The sequence below is a fragment of the Molothrus aeneus genome, chromosome 13 (assembly GCF_037042795.1).
Source record: "Molothrus aeneus isolate 106 chromosome 13, BPBGC_Maene_1.0, whole genome shotgun sequence".
Lineage (NCBI taxonomy): Eukaryota > Metazoa > Chordata > Aves > Passeriformes > Icteridae > Molothrus > Molothrus aeneus.
In genome coordinates, this window is record NC_089658.1 from 10920223 (window position 1) to 10940946 (window position 20724).

The 20724-nt window shown below is 45.0% G+C and overlaps 1 protein-coding gene across 1 annotated transcript in view; it reads right to left on the bottom strand.

Annotated features, from left to right (window-relative positions):
- Positions 1–19079, bottom strand: part of HDGFL3 (HDGF like 3) — a 38113-nt gene extending 19034 nt beyond the window's left edge. Inside the window, exon 1 of the mRNA XM_066558512.1 lies at positions 18642–19079. Coding sequence (XP_066414609.1) covers positions 18642–18725 — 84 coding nt within the window. The 5' untranslated portion in view covers positions 18726–19079. The remainder of the gene's footprint in view (positions 1–18641) is intronic.
- Positions 19080–20724: the final 1645 nt, after the last annotated feature.

Here is a 20724-nt window from a genome sequence, read left to right on the forward strand (position 1 = left end):
TGGTTAAATATGCTGCAGATTTGGATCCGATATTTTCCCCCATATCAGCAAGATCAAAGACAGAGACAGGGAGGGAGGGAGAGGAAGAGAGTGAGCGCATGAGCACAAGAGTGAAAAAAGCATCGCTGCCTTGAACCAGGAACAAAAGAGGAAAGAGCACCCATACTAGAACACAGTGTTGTAGTCACAGAAACCTCACTAATGACTAAAGCATCTGTCTATCAGAGAGCCAGACTGCCACTGTGTTTTGCTCCTGGAAGGAAACAAACAGCTTCTCAAGTACCCGCTATAACCTGCAATCAAACACGGGCTCCATCCCTGCCTGAAGCAGAGCGGGCTGGAGCTCGCTGCCACAGAAATCAGTGTGAGCAGCGCATGGCGTGCAAATCTGACATGTGCATCAGCAGCACCATGGGCAGCCGCTTCATTTATGGCTAAAATTAAAGCAGGTGGTTTCAGATTTCGAGTTTTATCCCCTTAGCTCCCGTTGCTGTCATCTGCTTAATGAATAACAATTGCTTTCTTTTTGCACAACCTCAGCAGAGCTGCACTGCCCAGCGTTTGTTTGCCAACCAAGCAGCAGAGCTTTAAAGATGTAACTGCGAGGTTTTTTCCAGTAAACAAACGCCAGGCTTCTGGGGTCAAGAACACCGAACAGAAAATTCAGCTCGCTCCTCTCCAACCAGAGCGGGGCTTTATCAAGCCGTGTTGCTAGTGACTACCAACGTGGAGGCAAGAAATCTGTCAGATCCTTACGCTGTGCTTTACTGGCTAGGATGGGTGTGCAGCCCGGGGATTTTGCTCTCGGTGGTGCCGAGCAATCTCTGACTTCTCAGGGAGTGTCCCCGCTGGCTGTCAGGGCGGCTTTGGAGCCCTGGCACCGCAGTGCTCCCACCCTTCCGTGAGCTTGGGGACCCTGGGGACCGAGGCTGGCTGGGCTGGGCTGGGCTGGCACTGCAGAGCTGAGCCCAGCGACAAGGACAACAGCAGCACAAGCACAAATCATCCCCGTGCTTGCCCGTGGGATAAGGGAATATGCCCGTGCCATATTCCTGACCGGCTGGGGAGCTCGCTGGGAGCGCTTGTGCAGAGGCAGAGGAAGCTGCACCCCCTCCCGGGTGCTGGGCTCTGCAGAGCTCCACTGCAAAATGGGAACCGCGTCTGTGACACACACGGGGGAGAGCGGCACAAAGCTTTGTCTCTGCCGGGCTGGCTGATGTCCCTGCAGGGCCGGGAAGGGGCAGCGCTGCCCCCCAGGGCAGGACGGGCAGCCCAGGGCATCTCCCTCCCGCTGCAGGGGCAGCAGGTGTCCTGTTCCATGGCATCACAAAACCTCCGTGCTGAGGCTCAGAACGCAGGAATTCCAGGCTGTCAGGGAGGCTTTCCACCAGACCCTGTCCTATTGCTTTCCAGCAGAATTTTACACACACACACAAAAAGGTATTATGCAAAATACCTATCAGGTCCCCATTTACAGAAATGAAAACTTTCCATCAGCATGCAGGGATGCTTATGTGGGCACCAAAAACCACAAGATTTCCTTTTATTTTGCAAAAAGAGGGAATTAAAACTGCAGAGCAGTAATCACTGATTGTTTTGAGATAGCGTAAATGCCTTTGATTGGCAAAAGCACACAGAGCCATTGCTGAGATCCACATCTCCACTGAAATCCCTGGAGCTGCTGCACAGCAGTGGAGCACAGGCCTATGGTATTTGCTGGAAAGTGGTTCAAATTGCTTATTATTGCCCAACACATGCAAGCAGCTTGATCTTTTGCAGTTAGCTTATTAGCAGAACTCTAGATGGATAAAAGCAATAGTCTTCAAAATCCATTATTAAAATAGGATATTTTGCTTTACTACAACATTTTTATTCCAATGGATTTATTATGCTTTTTAATAGCTAATGCTACTGGGAGTCAGCAGTATAGCGGTATCTTTTCTAAACCATTATTTAAAATACTGTTCTGTAAGATGTAAAATATTAATTTTTTTTTTCCCAGAGGATCCTAAAATGTAAAAAAAAAAAAAAAAAATTAAAAAAAAATCCAACCTGCTTCAAGCTAAAAACTGTGACTCAAATTCCATAGTGCTTAAATTGAAGAGCAATCCAACTGAAGCTGATTGGAGACTGCTGACTTTTTCTCTCATGTATCAAGACTGATATTTGAAGCAGAGCACTACTCCCCAATGTACATCACATACCTGAACTCCTGGTGTGGAATGCTGGCATATGCACTTTTTCACCCATTAAAAAAGATAACCCTGTGAAGGGTGAGACTGGAAGCAGAATCCAACTTAATAAGATGGAATTGCACAGCTACAAAAGTAAAAATTAAAAAAGTCTCTGGGCATGGAAGAGTGCCACCAGCAAAAACAAAAAGCAAAACAAGATTAAAACCAGCAGAGCATACTTCTGAACACTGCTGAAAATGGCTGAAGGGTATCCTGCAGACAGCCAGAAATGACAATATAAAGACATCAATCCTCCTTTTTTTTTCCCTGTGCATGCTCAGGACCTCAACGAGATAGAAGACAATGAAGGGTTAGTTGGAGTCCAAACAATGCTGGCAGCAATGTCTCACTAGGAAAGATCAGCAGTCTTGCAGCTGAGTTCAGCCCCTTTACATCCCTAATTAGCAGCATATTTTTAAGACAGAAAGTTGAAATACACTTTCTGCAGAGCTGCTTTAATCTCCACTATGAAAATGGGGCCAGAGCTTAGTTCTGCGTGACTGGTATCTATATGCATGACTTTGTAGATAACTGATCTGTTCATGTGATTCAAGTCCTCTCTGCACTGCTGGGGCTGCTGGATGGAAGACTGGCAGAGGAGGAGACTTGGGGATACAAAAACAAGTCCTCTCCCTGTCCCTGGCCCCTGGGATGACCTTGGCCACATGAATCACTTGCATCTCCTCCAGCCTCACTTTTATGAACGGGGACTATGGGACTGTTCTTGTAAGGCACCTGTGGTCCACTGCTAAAATGAGAGGAATTCCTAATAATGCACACTTCCAGCTCTGTCAGAGCTGCATTTCAGGTTACCAAACTGCAATCCTCCCAGTGAGCACACCCCAAAGCCAGGCTGCTGCAGAAATGCTCTCTTTTCTCCAATGAAGTGTTTCCCTGCTACTGTGAATGAAGCAATGGTGCTACCACTAGGATTCTGTTTTTCCCAGACTCTTCCCTAAGGAGAGGAAAGGATGTGATCATACTGTTTTCAGTCTGACTCTTACCTGCAATAACTCAGGGACACATCAGACAATTTTGCCAAACCAGACAAAAGGAGAAAGGCCAGAGAGATATTAAGTTTCCCCATGTTTTGTGATAAATAGGCTGTCCAACAGAAGATGGGCAGACAAGCAGTCCATATGCTGAGAGACAGCTTGCAATGCAGGCTGAATCAAAACATCAGACACTGGGAAATCCACACAAAAGCAAGCCAGAGAAAAATAAACTTCTTAAGTTTCATGGCTCACAAAATTACTTTTTATTTGTGTATGGGTGGGGAGAGCTTGTTTATTTTAAACAAATATTGCCAGCTCTGAGGAATTTAACATTTACTTTTTTTCCCTTTAAGCACAGTGAAGGGTTGCTTCTCTTCATCTGAATTATTCCTCAGATATCAAAATATTGTTTGCAATGTACATCCACCAAAGCAAATCAGAGTGGGCCCACTAACACCTAATGAAAGCAGTTTCTGATGACAAAATTTGGTTATCCTTCTTTACCATCTTACCACAAACATCTTAGTCTTGAAATATACAAGTGTGCAAGAAATGTGCATATAAAATGTGTTTAGAAGACAAACAGCAAATAAAAATTAAATAACCAGTCAAAACATCAATAAGTGAGAAATTTCAGGGACTGGGAATTCTCAAACATTGTATTTCTGTCCTACTCTCTTCTTAAAAACCATAGAGACATGAAGAGTCATATAACCTTCCTCCCCAAAGTGTTCAGATAAACCCTGCCACCTTCTATATCTCATCTCCTCAGAGTGCATGGTATAAGAACTCTTTAGACTGAGGAATATTTTTTTGCCTCCCGACATTTACACTAGAATGTTACTACTTCATTGATTTTGTTTGGTTTTAAGGAAGAATGTTATATTCATGAGGTAGGATTTTTTTGCCAGTTAACTTGATCAAAACACTTTCAATTAGATCAAGCCAGCCTAGAGTGTTGACATTTGGTTAAACACACACAACTGAATTTATACTTGAGGCTCATTTGTTCCACCCAAAGCTCCATATTCCACTGTCCAGGCTTTTAGTAAAAAGAAGTGTTGCTAGTCCTTATACTCCTATCAGCACACTTAAAGCCAAAAGGTAAGCAAATTTCCAGAAGACTGCAGTCTCCTAGACTTGGCTGGCTTAATTTACCATTTCTTTTTCAGTATCATTTTCTGCCCCAAAAAGTCAGTTGAAAAATCACATATTCACAATATTCCCAGGCTGAAGAATATGGAGCATCTCTGTGCAGTATTTAGTCCAGCTTCCCAAAGAATACACAAAACCTTACTGACATTACAACTTGTGGCTAAGATTGTTTTGGGTAAGGAAATGTGATCTATGGAGAACACAACTCTCCAGTTTGTGACAGGGTGGACACACACCTGAGACAAAGAAAGGAACAGTCTCCTTCACTTATTGCAGCTCCTTGCTCCTGCTAGGGAGGATTCAGGCTTGAGACTCTGGAGATTCCAATATTATCTGGGCTTTTGGGTACAGAAGACCCTCCTGTCTCCTCTGTGATCTGTTTTCTTCCCATCATTTGCAGCTAAGGGGGGGTAACATCAGGGGCCTGAAACACTCCTTGCCACTGAACAAGTGCCTCATACAGAAAATGCTTACTGTTGCCTGGGAAAAGAACACAAAATCTTGGTCCCTTGAAATCCCAGAGCATTTTTAGTATCCTGCAACCCTCTGAGGTTCAGGTGCAGCAGCTGAGATGGGACTATGAGTGTCCCACCAGACCTCTAGAGGGAATGGAGCCGCAGCCAAGCCAAGAAGTATTTGTCTGCATTATGCTGCTCTGTGTGAACCCACAGAACATAAAGCCTCACGGTCTTAATGTGTCACACCAGAACACCTATTTACAGGACTTCAGAACTCCTTCAAACACCGAGCTGTGTTTGCTGGGACATGAGCTGATGTACCTGGTAGGCAGCCAGCCCTGTCAGGCACCTGAAGCTGGAGCAGCCAAGCTGCGCACGCAGCGCCGCAGCCGCGGAACATCTGCAGGCACTGGGGCTGCCACAGCCACAGCCACAGCCCCCAGTGACAGCTCTCACCTGCTCGAGGTGCACTCCTGGCCTCACATCATACCTTGGGGCTCTGCATAAGTCTCATCACCCATATCACTGGCACAGTTGTTTTGCTGTGATGCAAGTGACACGTAAAAACCAACGTGTACGCAGGCTGGGGAAATGAGAAGCAATGAAATCTAATTGCAAAGGCAATGAAATGGAGTGATTTGCAATAATTCTGCAAAGGCAGGTTTTGCTGTTTACTCTGCTGCCAAACTACAAACTCGTACCTGCAGGAGGGCTCTGGGTCTCTGAAAGGCCCTGGTTGCTCTAAACCTATCAACTGTCTGTAGTTAATTGTTTCCTTTACTCCTCCAGCCTCAGCCACCCTCTAAGGCACAAAACAAGCCATTAAACACCCAAACTATTTTGCTAAGATGGAGCTTTTGCCCCTGTCAACTGGGTTGCTAAACCATGGAATGAAAAAAGATCCATGGAGTCACAGTGGTCTCTGTGCAGCACTTGGACCCAGCTTTGGTATTTTTACTGGGTTTGCTTTCAGTCTGTGCTCCTATTTTCAGGAGCTGCCATTGGGGTGTCAAATACCTCCTTTGCAAAGTCCCCCAGTCTAGGTTAAACTCTTAGGAATTTTAATCCTCCTGCCTAAAGAGACTCAGGAACAAGTTTTTCCAAGTCAAGTCATACCCCTCCCCACCCACCCATTTTTCTGCTTCCAAAATCTCAGAATGAGAATTTTCATTTAGTTTTGACTCTAAATATAATGCTGCTGAAATTTACTTACATAGTCCCTAAAAGAATAACAACTTTATTTATTACTTTTCCTCAAACTCAGCCCCCCCAAACTCAAGCAGCAGCTTACAGGAATGAAACTCTATTAAAATATACAAAGCACTACATTTTGTATTGTAGACCTATGAACTTAGATCCTAATTACTAAACCATGTTAGAAAAAAATAAATCAAATAATGGAAACATGAAAGACAAAAAGATGTATTTTTAGACATATAAGCAGCATTAACGTCAGAGACAAGATGAATACACCAATACGGTGGTGACCAGATTTGCTGGGAGGCAGCCCATTCTTATAAAGAAAAAAGTTTACATCAAAACCACTAAATAAGAGTTTTAAGCATGTGAGTACTCTCAATTCACATGGATTAATCATGGGCTTGAAGTTGCCTATATGTTTATATTTGTGTAGGATGAAGAGTTACTTTTTAATATCCATTGTTTCTATCCAGTATGTTAAGCTGCATAGATATCTGTATGAACTATGTGTCACATGAAGCAGTATGAAGTATGTGTCAGTATTTTGTGTTACCCTCAAAGAACCTCTCAGAAAATGGTGTTGCCATGAACACAAGTTACCTACAAAACCCAGTTACTCAGTTGCAGTTATGTCCCAAAGTTTACTCTAGAATCTGCTTTCTTCCTCTGATTTTCTCTAACTTTCCATCTCTATACCTTCTGCCCATCACTGTTTCTCATTTCTATCCCAGAATGGGAGAGGTAACCAAAAGATTGATTTTAAGGATCTAGCCTGTCAAGGAACATATTACATGTGTGGAACTGTACTAACTATTTCCCACATACATTAATATTAAATTTTTAAAACCTATGAATCAGGGATGGCATCCATACTAAGCATGTTTTAAATCAGGTTGCTATTTTGTTTTAAAAAGCAGCTATGAAGAAACAGCATATTATTCTAACTCATGTTGTGCAAATAATAAATGGAAAAGGTAAATACAAATAAAAGAGGACTTAGTGATACATTTATCTGGAACTAGGAAGGGCATTAGGGAACACTGCACATACAGATTTATACTGGGATCCAGACAGGGTGTTTGTACAGACCTCATACAAATCAAGAAAATCCAACCAAAAGCCTTTCTGTCAGTATTGAAAATTTTAATTCTGTCGCTTGCCTTTAGTTTTTATTGCACAGGTGATGACACATGATGTGTCCAAACCACACTCCACAACCACAGTGTTTTAGCTCACACTGCTTTTACCTGTCAAGATCCCCAGTTCAGCCTCACATGCAGCATTCAGGATGGCATCATTTTCCATAAATCTGCCTTGGTTCCAACCCTGACACCCCTGTCATTGCAGCAGGTCACTGCCTGGCTGACATTTGACAAACAAGCAAACTAACACCATCATCTAGCAGCAAATGTTTCAGAAAAAGTAGAAGCTTCTCATTAAAAAATTGTTCCCCTTAATCCCACATCTGCTAAAGAAGCTGGCATTTCTTCTGAACATATTGCCACTAAAATCTTTATTATTATGGCCTTCTAGAAAGTTAACAGCTAGAGGCTTGATCCTGCAAGCACAGCTGGGCATACAGTTTGGCAGCATAAACAAAGCCATTGTCTTTGTATGATCAGATCCCATCCAGCACAATAACATGGCAATTATATACACAGGTGAATCCATTCATTTGTAAGGCAGGAGATGGCATAAAGCATCCTCTAAAAGATAAGGAGCAAACATTCACAGCATTTTAATGCTGAAGAGCCCCATCTGACAAATGTGCCTTCTCTAATGTTTTCATCTTTTAACAAGGAGTTCTTGTCATTTTACCAGAAGTACCAATTGAAAAAATCTGTTCACAAAACTGACCCACTACCTTACAAACATTAAAAAGCTCCAAAGGAGAGTCACACAAATAAATGCAAAGAAAACAAAACATTATCAGATAAAACAAACTTACTACTTTGCAGACATTAAAATTCTAACCATGAGGCTTAATAGCTTTGTGCTACCTTCTTCTACAAGCTGTGATAGAAATGCTGACGGTGACAAAGGAAAATAAAATTTGTACAAGAGGAAGATTTTGAAAAAGAACTTCTGATAAAAAACAGCAAAAGGGGTACCTGCACATATGCAAGTCACCTGATCCAGACACCATATGAAAAGAATTATCTTTTGAGTTTGCTGCACCAATAATATCTTTCAAAAGTCCTGGTATCTGGAGAGGCACTGCAGTAAGGAATGTCAGATTTTATTTTTTCTTTTTTTAAGATGAACGTCTGCCTTCTCCCTTAGGCTGTGGTCCTACTTTGTGTTTCTACAGGCATGTCAGCACACATGTAAGCAGTTTTACTGAAATCAAGGAATCTTTATGCAGTCAGACTCATTCTCTGGCTGTGGGACATGGACTTTAGAGAGCAAACCACTGGGATAAGGTATCATCTTCCTTCTGCTATTCCGTAACACCCAGGACAGCCATGCAGTGGATCTGTGCAGGGCAACTAACACATGAAATTCCCCAGCCCTTTCCTACTGGGGGATAATGAAATACAGCAGCAATAGTATGCTGCTAAGAACACAGGAACCTCAATTCTGCAAACACTTCCACATGTGATTAATCCTGAATGAACGCTACTTAATTGGATTCCAGATAATAGAGTCTGAAGAAATCCTTACAGAAATACAAATTTACACTGGCTCAGATGGAAACTATGACATCTGGGCTGAAAACCAACAAGCAACTAATTAGTTTAAGAAAAAGATGACAAAAACATGCCACTACAGTAGGACACAGTGCCTGGCATGAGATGCCTTGTTTAGGTGTATTTCTTGCCAGGATCTGCCTCCCTCAGCTCCTTTTTCCAGGTTCTGGAAGTGGCATTTGGGACAGCAAGGTGGGAACCTTTGCAAATATTCAAAGATAGTCTCAGGCTCGTAGGTGTGCATGCAAGTTCCCTTCACCCAGGGATTGTAAACCCAGTGACAACTGACTCACAGCCCTGGCTCTGTGAGAAATACGAGCTGCACGTAAACTGAAATTCAGTCTGCACAGGGAAAAACACAACACAGCTGGGAAAAGGGATTGGCAGTGTCAGACAGAGAAAGCTGGAAGCAGCAATACTACAGGAAGCCAATAGTGGACCACAAGTTACATTTGAATAACCAGTGTGCTGCAAAGGTCAAGGCACTCTGCAGCAATCCCACCCACAAACACACATCCTGCCAGCGTGGGCAGAGCCCCACAGGGTGAAACTGCACCTGGGAGAATGGTCCAGCCCTAGTGCAAGACATGGATGGACAGCCTGGAACATGTTAAAGGAACCTAAGGAAAAATACACAGATGCTTAGGGCAATGCACACACCAAAAGCATTCAGTGGGGCTGGTGGGATTGATTTAGTGTTCAGAGGCAGGAAAGGGAAAAGCAAAACCCAAGAGGAGGAAGGAGACAAATCTCCTTTTGAGGTTCAGTGCTCTGCTTTCTGGCACCCCCTTATGCTGCTGTGTCAGGACAGACAACCCAGGCACGAGTGAGTCCAAACCCTGCTCCATGGGCACCCCCTCCCTTGCTCCCACCCCACAGTGCCATAGAAAAAGTGAACTGCAAGTGCCCTACATCCAAGCATCTCCCAGAGGATTAAGCAGAAGAGGAGCAGCAGGAGCTGCCTCCTGGTTACCAGACAATGGGTCAGAGACTGGGGTAACAGTCAGGGATGCAGACCTGGATTCTTGTTTTCTACATGTGGAAGAGATTCCAGATGAGGAAGGTACACTGTCCTCCAAGAATTAAAAGAAAGGGCTGACAGTAACCCTTTATGGAGGTGTGAATGCTGTAAAATATAGCTTTGTGAAGCTGAAGAGAAACTAACAAGAAAGAGCTGCTTGGTTCCAATGACTTTGTATGCAAAACACATCAGCAGATCAAGGAAATAGCAGCAACTCCAGAATTGCTCTTTGCAACTATAGCTTTTGCTCCTCTCTTTGCACTTTCTGCTTCTCCCACCTGGATTGCATCTCCAGACTGATGCTACATATCTCTGTAAGGTCACTCCCCGTGTTATTATTAAGTTTCAATATGCACATATATTTAGTACATTCAGTAATCCAGTCTGATATGGGATTGATTCCCAGAAATGGTTTGCATTATTGTGCAATTGTATCTTGGGCTCTCCCAGACTTGGAGTTTCTTCTGCTTTTGGTGTAGTTGTACTCTTTGTATTTTTAGTGGCTTCATAGGTAGGTGCCTTCCAAGGCCAAGGAGGACAAAGTTCCTGACTCTAAAGGCTGACACTGTTTCCTAGTTGACATCAGTGACACCACAGTGACATCTGTAAGGTCCTTACAGCCTAGAATTTTTTCCTTCCTCCTTGGCCCTACTTACTCTGCTGCATGTAGGATGTTTTGTTAACTGATGGTCTTAAGGAAATTCTTTGGTAAATGATATTCCTTGCCCTGTTTTTCCTCTTTTGTTATATGATGTCTTCTATTCAAGCAGCCAAACCAGAGCTGGCAAACAGCCTCTCTCTAGGTTTTTTACACATTGCTGCAAGGCAAAATAAACAGTTGTTTCCAGTTTGCATTGTCAGGGCTACAGATGTATGCTAATTAACCTTTCAATCTGCTGATGGAAAGCTGAAAGAGATTTAAATGCACTTTTCTAAAGCAGAGACCAAAGTCTGTGGACACCTGTCCTTTCTAACGCTGGGCTCTGTGTGGCCCAGAGCAGAGTACGTCATGTCCTCCCTTTATGTTGACTCTGAAGGCATTTTCAGATTTCAGCAGAGCTTTACAAAAGGCCAGGAGGCAGAGATAAAATCCTTCTGAAATTCAAGGACATTATGTGTTTTTTTGGAGAAACACTGATGCCAAGGATAATATTTGAGTTGACCTGAGACCACTTGAAGGATGGGGAACTTCAGACAGGAACTACTTCATAACATGGGAAGTTCATTGTTTTGTTAAGATGCTGCAGTATTGACTCGAATTTCTCACCCTCATTTTGTTTTCTAGAACCAAAAACCCACAAACAAACCAACAAAACCAATCCCCAAAGCCTGGTCTCATATACCCTTCGTGCAAAAGTATTATCCACCCTCTCATGTCAAACAGTCTGAGCAGAAGAAAGGAAAACAAAATGAATCTGCAGTTTATATCCAATTTCAGTATCAGGTTTAGAACTGGCTGCTACACCAATGAATGAAACAATCTCAGATGTGCAAAGCCAGTACTGCAGAGACCTTCCCAAGAGGAGGAAGCAAGGATCTGTTTCCTTCTTTAAGTTTTAAAAGCTTTACCTCATGATACTGCCTTGTTTGCCAAACATTTCTTGGAATCTTTCAAATAATGGTTGATTCTCACTGCTCCATTGTGCTTCAGCCAGACCACTGGCTGCTGGTGCTGCCTCTGCTGGAGTCCGGAGTCAGCTGATGCCCTGCCCATGTGCTCCTCCTGTGCTCTCAGATCTGACCTTCTCCAGGGGAGCCTGTGCACAGGGCAGGTGTGTCTGCACACACAGACACATCCCTGGGAGCTGGGATCTGAGATGGATGGCACTGGGGCAGCCTTGAAAAGTACCAGGGTACCTAAAGAAACAGCACAGCGCTGATGTTCAGCTAACCCCTAACCTAATCTCCTCAATCTCCTCCTGATCTCCACAACCTCTTCCTGCCTGCTCCACACAGACTCCTTCCCAGTGTTTGTTGCTGTATTTACCACTCAAACTGCAGCCTCATTCTCCCTTATGCCTCTCAAGTACACAGTGGAAAGGTTTTTACTGCTCAGGCACCATCATTTGGAACAGTTAAAATGCCCAGCCTCTCCCCATTGTTATCCCTTCTCCAGCATTATCAGGAAGTCCTTTCATCTATCCTCAAATGACAATTGTATATACTTACTGTCAGCAATCACTTGTTTACAAGATTTTTATTACCCTAAATGCAGGAAGACTTGTTCATGTGTTATTATGACAGGAAAATCAGGAAATGAAGAGTTAAGGCTGAAAACTCTGTCTTCATTTTGCTGCCTACAAAAAGTTCATTCCAGTTGGGAATCCTAAAAGGTTCTTTACCCAATAAAAAAAGAGATCTGTCATTTAATGAGGGGAAACTAATATTTCTCCTATCTTTTTGTAGTAGCAATATACAGATTGACTTGACAGGCTACAGATTTCACTGAAAGGGGCACTATTCCTTCATCCAAATACATATCCAATGATTCCCATGAGATCAGGTGATGAAAATTATTCAGTGGCTTCAAAGTAATAAGGAAAAGTATCTAACAAAAAATCTGTAGAGTATGGGTATGATAAACTTTTTTGCTTATTGCTTCAAAACTTCTGAGACAACTGTTAACTTCATTTGGACTTAAAATTGTGACATTGCAGGAGAAAATGTATTCATCTATTGTCATCTACACAAAAAGATCAGACTTGCACATTTGGGGCTAATTATTTAAACTAATTAAAGAGGAAAAAAAAAGCAGCAGAGAGATTTAAAGAACTGCATTTTGAAGATGTTTCCCCTTATACCCCTGCTGTGCTAACAACAAACATGGAACATCTTGGCCCCAAAATGATTTGTTTGCCAAACAAGAGCAAAGGTTTTACTGTAAGATATGGGTCAACATAATGTATAAAAATGATGACATTTTATGCTACAATACTCAGATTAAAACTTATTAATTCACACTTCAAACTGATTGCAGGAGGACTGAAAAAGACCATCAGCTACTTAAGTTCCCTACTTTCCAAACAGTAGGAGAATTAATACTTCACTCCTTGTTATTTTTGTTTCAGGAAATGAAGGAATCATTCCTGAATGAACTGATTAGGTCACTGAAAATGCATTCACCTGTACTCTAGGATATGATCAGGTATCTGCAAATAAGTTTAAATGCTGTCTAAGCAACATGTGACAAGGTGGTGCAGAAGAATTAGAAAGTCCAAACCATTCCATAGAGAACTCATTGCCTTTAATGTGCTCCTCTCCCATGCACCACGGCAGAACTCATGGAAGTGCTGCCTGAAGAAGCCACGACCTCACCATCAGTTCCCAGGATGAGCCAGACCTGTGCAGTGATCAGCAAATCATGTCTCATCTCAGAAAGGAACAAACAGAGACCTGCCAGGAAAAATTGCTTGCAGATCTCCAAGGACTGATGTATGATGAGGTACATAATTAACGAGGGAGAGAGACTGAAGTAGCTCTGAGTTGGTAAAGGAGAAGTCACAGGGGACTCGTATTTAGTAACATGGCAAAAGTGAGATCATAAACCAGAGCAACCAAAAGGGGGAAAGGAGAAAAGCACATGGTGCAGGACTGGACAGGTCCCAAGTGGCCAAGGAGAAAAGCTCAAAAGACTGCAGACCAAGTTTTGGCAGAAAAACACAGAGAAAGATCTGTTGTCTATTTTGATGGACCCTTTGAAGTTTTCTGGATCTAATCTGATTTTTGTCTGTCATTCTTTGCCAAAAAAGATAAACCCTGCCAGGGAAAAACCCACCTTCCCTTATTCTTACATTAATACAAAAACAAATGGTCTGTTTTAAATATCAAACACTTAAAACACAGAACCTTTCTTCTATGATGTGTTGGAGAGTTCAATATTTGCAAGCTGTCATACTGGCCATTAGAACAGACCAAAGTTGTTTCTGTACCTTGTACTTGATAAAACGATGTCAGAATATAAGCCTTGGTCCTATTTCTACAACTGCACCAAAATCAACCCTTTGGCTCCATCCACACTTCACTGAACTGGATGACAGAGGTTTATTTACTAAAATGTCTGCACAGGGGTGTCCAAAATATATTTTTGAAATTTTTTTTTGCTGATACTGAAAGTCTTCTGTTACTCTGTAGTAGTCATTTCTTTTAGCAGTGTCTAACATTATATTACATTATGATACCACAGTGTTATGAGCCTTTCCAGGCTGCCATCTAACACAATCTTTAGGCATAAGCTTACCTTTAAACCTTTCCCTTGAATTATTTTAGTTCATACTTTGAGGTGCCTTACTTTCATTCCTTGTTGGAGGGGGGGCACAGTCAACAATACTGAAAATACTGAGCTAAAAACTCCCATGTAATCACTACATTATGATGGCTCTGCCTGCCACTGACACTAGTTCCCATTAAAATGACAGCATTTACTATGTATTACTCTAAGCAATATACTGAACATTTCACATCCATTTGCAACTAATACATTGAAGTGCCCCAAATCCCATCCTGCCATTGCTACTGGCAGATGTTCTTTCACAGTGGCATTCATAAGAGTGGCATTCATTCATTGTTAGCTAAGTAGCAAATCTGGAGTTTAAGTACATGTTAATTCAGAGTAGCAATAAAGGAACTGACCAAGACAAACGGGAGTCCAGCAAATGGGAACTTCACCCTGCCAAGATGGCAAATACACCTTCATAATGGTGTGACACCAACACTCTAAAGGCTGTGTTCTCCTCCCAGCACAACATTCTAAACGGCTTAAAACATCCATTATTTACATTAAAATCCATTTTATTTACATTAAAATATATTGTCTTACCTGCTTGGGTCTCTTGTATTATGCCATATAAACTTTGCCATCCCTACACAAACTCCTGCTGCTTATCCAAATACAGTTCTTGTCTCCCCAGCTGCACAATCTTAGACTTCTGTTCAATAATGGCACCAGCCATTTATTTGGGCATGTTCTTATTTTATTGAGGTCATTCCAGACTTTTTCTCTGCTCTCTACAGTTGCATTAACAGCTTCCTTCCTATTTTTAAATTAGTAGCTAATTTCAGCAACTAAGTGCCTATTGTTTCTTCAGGGTCACTCATAAAACAAACACCATTATTGATCCTTCTGAATCTACCACTAGTTTTCCTTTTTATCTCATCTGAGTGACTATTCAAGGGGCAATTTCTCAATAAACCAGGACATTTATCCTAGATAAACTAGGGTAACTGAAGGAAGAGATTTTTCTGCATATGTGTGCTAATACTGCTCCTATCACAGCAGTATCAAAGAAACTCATAAACCCTTAGGGATTTTGTCTCCACAACACCTTTTTAAAGGGACAAGAGTTGTTAACTGTCTTTTACAAACAAGGAAGTAAGATACAGGGGATTTAGTGCTTCAAAGGCAATGACCAGTCATCAAATGTACAACAAATTAAGTTCTTATTTTCTACATTTTAACCACAATGGCATCTTCCCTCTATTTTTTCATGCTCTCTGGATACACAATTGCTTACTTGTTGGATTGATGATCTGGCCAGTTTATATTTATTCTGCATTTTTGATGAGCATCTGAAGACAATAGACATCACAGACAAACATAAAAACCATGTTAACCAAACTGTATTTCCTTTACCATTCAATACAATTCTAAACCTATTTGTTCTCCTTCAGTCAAGCTAAAGGAAATTTTGGCTTTGCACAAGAAAATGTGATACCAAAAAGCAAAGCAGCCCTTCCAGGTAATAAGACCTAAGTGATCTCTTTCAGCCATCAGGTATGTGGCCATTATTCTTTTGGCCAAGCGTGGCAAATCCAGTCCTTCTCAAATGAATTCTAGACCAATCTACAAAGAAATGTTAAATGCAGTTTGACTGCTAGAGCACTCCATCAGTTATAAGACACAATTTTCCAAAGGTTCCCTGGTATTTCATCACTATTTTGCCACTTATTGCATCTTTTTTCCCTCTTTACTCGTAGGGATGGTTTGTCCAGCTTATTCTTACTGATCACTGGATCAACACAGCTCCAAAGAGACGGGTGGGAAGCTAAGGCAGGGATTGAGAGGGCTGCCTGTGCTGGGTTTGTCTGCAGTGCTGTGGCACCATCCCTGGGAGAGACAGGAGTCACTGAGCTGGGGGCAGGTCTGCATTCTGCTGCTGGAGCCTCTGGGATCTGAGGAACCTCCTCTGCATGACACTACCCATGTGCACAGAAATACATGGCTGATTCTGAGCCAGGGCAGTTATGTCTGTGTTTCATTAAAGGGCAGGCAGATCACTTCTGTCATGCTCCAACACTTCACAGGTTTATTAAACACAGTTTAAGAAGTTTGTCCCTGGACAGGAAATTCATGCCAAAGGTCTCACTGATGCCAAACACCACTTGGTAGGGGCAATAACACTGCCATTTAAATGTATTGTTACTCATATTACTAAAGCTACTATATTAGCATGAAATATAGAAGTTTTTATGAGAATACAAAGATCAAACATGCTAATTGCATAATAAAGAGAGAAGTAGCTAGCAACCACTCAAGAATCTGGAAGCAAGTGAATCCCCTGGATAAAAGGCATTCAGTTAATCAGAAGTTGCATTCTCAACTCAAATATTTCTTTGTTCCTTGTTTATATGCCATAATGTTTTCTGAGAAGCAAAATAAAGACTAATGTTATCATTAGGTTTTGCCTTCATTGAAGAAAGTGCATCAGGCAAAACTTGGCAACCCAGATGATGAAAAGTCCTAGCAAAGATGGCATGAACTGTAACTTTAACAAGGTTCAGGCAGACGTCAGCCTGATCTACCATGAAGTTGCATGTAATGGCATCACAAGTCACAGGAGCACGTTCTGTGCACACTCTGCTGAACTAACACCCAGCACTACTGCTCCCCTCTCCTGACAGCTCTCTTCCTACCTGATGGTAGACTCTGGACTCTCTACAGGTTCTGCCTCTACTTGCTAAGTCATGTTAAAACTAGAGACTGCTTTGTCTTCACTTGAACTTTACATCCTGTTAGTCTGCACAAAGTGAGTTATGTGAACAGCACACCTATTTTTTTCCTAGTCAAGATGTACTTTGTTGGATATTATTGCCATTCAGGTGCCTATTTAGTAAGCCAGTCAAAAGGTATGACCAGCTGCATAGTATATAATGATTTTTTGAAAGGAAAGAAAATGCCATTAAAACAAAAGGCCCTCTTCTGCTTCTGAGTAAACAAATGGGAGTTTTACAAAGGCTCAAAAAGGAAAGGGATTAACATGCTTCAACGTGGTAATGGTCTCAACTGTTCACATTAAAATTTTCACAGTAAATTAAACCATGACAGAGGTAGGAAAGAAGTCAATTTTCAGTGGCTCATGCTGTTCTGCTGACATAAATTGCCATTTTTTAGGTAGTATATCCACCAACCTGTATAATGATAGAATTACAAAACCACAACCCGTTGTTGATTATGTTCGGCCTTTTGCATGCTAATTTTAGCCTGCTCTGCCAAAATAATTGCATGCACCACCTCATTACCAGGCTTCTGGATATTTAGAACCCTGTCGCTATTCTTTTTTCACCGACCTTTGCTTAAGCCTGCTGTGTTGGCCTTCCCTCCTTGTACAGTGTCTGCTGTTCAACAACACTTCTGCTTCCCAGTTCTGCCCGGGACACCTTCCCAGCACTTACACCCATCCTTTTCCAGGGCTGTCTTGCCAAGGCTAATGCTAAATGTCAGTCCATCTCTACCCTGCTCATCCATGTTTCCCTGCAGGTTGCACACAACTCTTCACTATGTTCATGCTCTTTACAGTCCATAAAGAACAGCAACTTTCCTTGACTAGGAAATGGCATGAAGCACTCCCCAGTCATCCCAGCAAGGCCCAGGAAGACAAGTAAATACAGACTCACTGGTTGATGCCTGCCAAGAGTTCCCACAACACGTGTTACTTAGTGAGTTTACACAACAGTGACCAAAGAGGAGGGAAAGGACAGGCCATGTAAGTGTGCCAGTACCAGACCCCCCACGGAAAGCTCTGCCCTTCGTTATTGTAGCAGCACCAGAAATGGATGTTCGAGTACAATCAGCGCTTATCTGACCGTCAAATGACCACGGTGCCTTTGCATCTCAGTTGCATCACAGCAGTGTAAAACAAAAAATGACAAAGGCCTATGAAAGAAAGTCAACCCAGTAAAGGGCAAGGTGCGGCGGGAGCTGCGGGAGACCCCAAAAGCCTGGGTGCAGTGGGGTGGCACCAGGGCTGGGGGCTGCCCCCGAGCCAGACCCGACTCCCCTCAACAAGCTCCCCGGGCCGGGCTGATCCCGCCGCGCAGGGACGCGCACAGCCTGGCCCCGGGCCTCGCCCCCTGCAGAGCTGTCCCTGCCCCGGGCCGTGCCCGTCCCCGCAGCTCCCCGGGCCCGGCCCGCAGCGCTGTCCCGGCCGGTCCCTGGGCCCCGGGGCCGCGGGGCGGCGGCCGCCCTGCCCTGCCCGGGCCGCGAGGGGCGGCGGGGGCCCCTCTGTCTCCCGGGGGAGCCGGGGGCCGGGGCGAGGGAGGGCGCATAATAAACAGCATCGTTTTCATGCAGGCAGGGCTGCCGGCTCCCCAAGCCTCCTCCCCGCGATAACAACCCAGGTACAGCCCGCGCTCGCCCCCCTCCCTCCCCCTTCCTCCTCCTCCTCCTCCTCCACCTCCTCCTCCTCCTCCTCCCGGGGGGCCGGGGAGAAATCTACAGATCAAAGAAAAGATGCACAATAATAGCGGGGTGGGCTCGCACCGCGGCCCCCCGTCCGGCGGGGCCGGAGCCGAGGCCTCCGGCGGCTCCTGGCCGCGGCCCGGCCGCTGCCCGCCCGGCCGCGGGGCGATGGGGGCGGCGGCGCGGGGCCGGGCGCCCCCGCCGCGGTACTCACCCGGGCCGGCCAGTGCGGGTACCCCTTCATTTTGGCGAACACCAGGTCTCCAGCCTTGTATTCTCGGGGCCGCGGACGAGCCATCGGGAGCCGCCGCGGGAGCCGCCGTGTGTCCCCCCGCCCTCCCGCACGCCGCCCCGGGGGCAGCCGGGCGAGCCCCCGCGGGGTGCGATGCGCCCGGGCACGGGGCGCAGCCGGGAGCGGGGCCGGGCCCGCGGGCGATCCCCGATCTCTCCGGCGGCGGCGGCGGCGGCAGGAGGAGGAGATGGGGTGTGTGTGTGTGTGAGTGTGAGTGTGTGTGCGTGTGTCTCTGTGTGTGAGTGTGTACGCGGGGGAGGGGGAGGCCTTGGACACAACCCCAGCAGCCCCCGGTACCAGGGAGCGGGCTGGCCGGGCGGGGGCGGCCGGGGAGCCCTCGCCCCGCGGCGGCGGCGGGCGCGGCGCTGCCCGCGGCCCCCCCGTGCGCGCTGGGCTACGCCGCCCGCGCCGCCCGCTCCATCCCCGCCGCAGCCGCCGCGGCCCCGGGAATATGGAGCCGTCTCCGACGAATTACTCCTCGGGCAGCGACCGAAAACAGGATCTTCTTATCCCCCCCCACCCCGCCCGCGCCTCCCCCCGCGCTTTCCCTTCCTGTTATTTTCTAGGTACACAGATCGGTTTCTATGAAAATAGGAGAGCAGAGAGCGCTCCAGTCCCGCCCGGCCCTCCCTTCCCCGCTGAAGCATGACATGGTTCTTTATGCGCGCCCGACATGGAGGCAGGGCGGCGAGGAGAAGCCGGCCGGGGCTGGCGGCAGCGCTCCCGCTTCCCCCGGCCAAAGGCGCCCGGCCCTTGGGCCTGGGAGTGCTCTGGCCCCACTGTCACGGAGGCCCAGGCCCAGCACGGACCGGCTCCTCCGGCTACCTGCCCACCCATCCTGAGCCCTCCCCATGCCAAGCCGCCTGAGCAGACTCCAGGCAACGGCCTGGCTCCTAAGCACAAGGTTGTCCCAATTTCTGTACCCAGCCTCTCCTCCATCGCCTGACCCTCCACCTGCTTCTTGGCTTGAAACTAAAACCCACATCCACCAAGCCATGGACCTCGGAGCTGCACAATGGTGATGTCCCCTCACAGGGTGTTTGAGATCTCTTGCTTGCCAGGTGATGCCGGTTTTTCCCTGTGGAAGGGAAGTCCTGGTAACTCACAAATCCCAGATATTGCTGCTTTTACCATAATATTATCAGTTCAGCTGTAATGTTCAAACATCAATTACTAGTGACATTTATTATACTCAAGTACCTTATCTAGTAACACTAGATAGGCACCTGCCAGGTGGGTCATGAGCAGCAAAGTTTAGGAGAGATTTTTCTGCAGGTCTGGCTGAAACTCTAGCAATAGGTTCCCCAACCACTCCCACATTTAAGATGGCAACTGTCCTCTTTGGGTTTAGGGAGACAGTTCTGGCTGATACTTCCCCACTCCCAAGGAAAGCACCTGGCCTCAGGCAGTTCCTGCTGATGAAGAAGGAAATAGATGGCTGAAGACTGTAGAGTCACATTTTGGGGAGGGAGTAGATGGACCACAGAGAGCACTTCCAGTCTGCAATGGCTGGTAATGGCAGAAAAATAAGATAAATAAATGCTTCTTCTAGCACCTGTTCCTGGGCTGGCACAGGACCAAGAAAGCTTGCTTTTTATGGTAGCCCCAGATGTGGCTCTGGAGCCCAAATGCTGCTGCTGCTAGTATGTAAGTCAAGAAAGTTTTCACTCTGGGTTGTAAAAAAGGATAAGCACTTCCCTGCTGGTGGAAGCACTGCTGTAAAATCATTAGCTCAGGTATCAGTAGCAGACTAATAATGGAAAAAGAATTCCAGAAAGCTGGATAAACATTTAGATAATTATCCTGCACTGTGCTCAGTGCTGTTACCTGTTCTGAAATACTGATTAGTGACAGGGTTGCCAGTGCAGCCACCTGCAGTATATACATCTGGCCAAACAGCTCACTTTCACTTTCACATCAAATAGGATTTTGTACCCTCTAAAATTGATACCTAATTCCTTTCAGAGAAATGTAATATAAAATCTCTGACTATATGAGCTGGGGC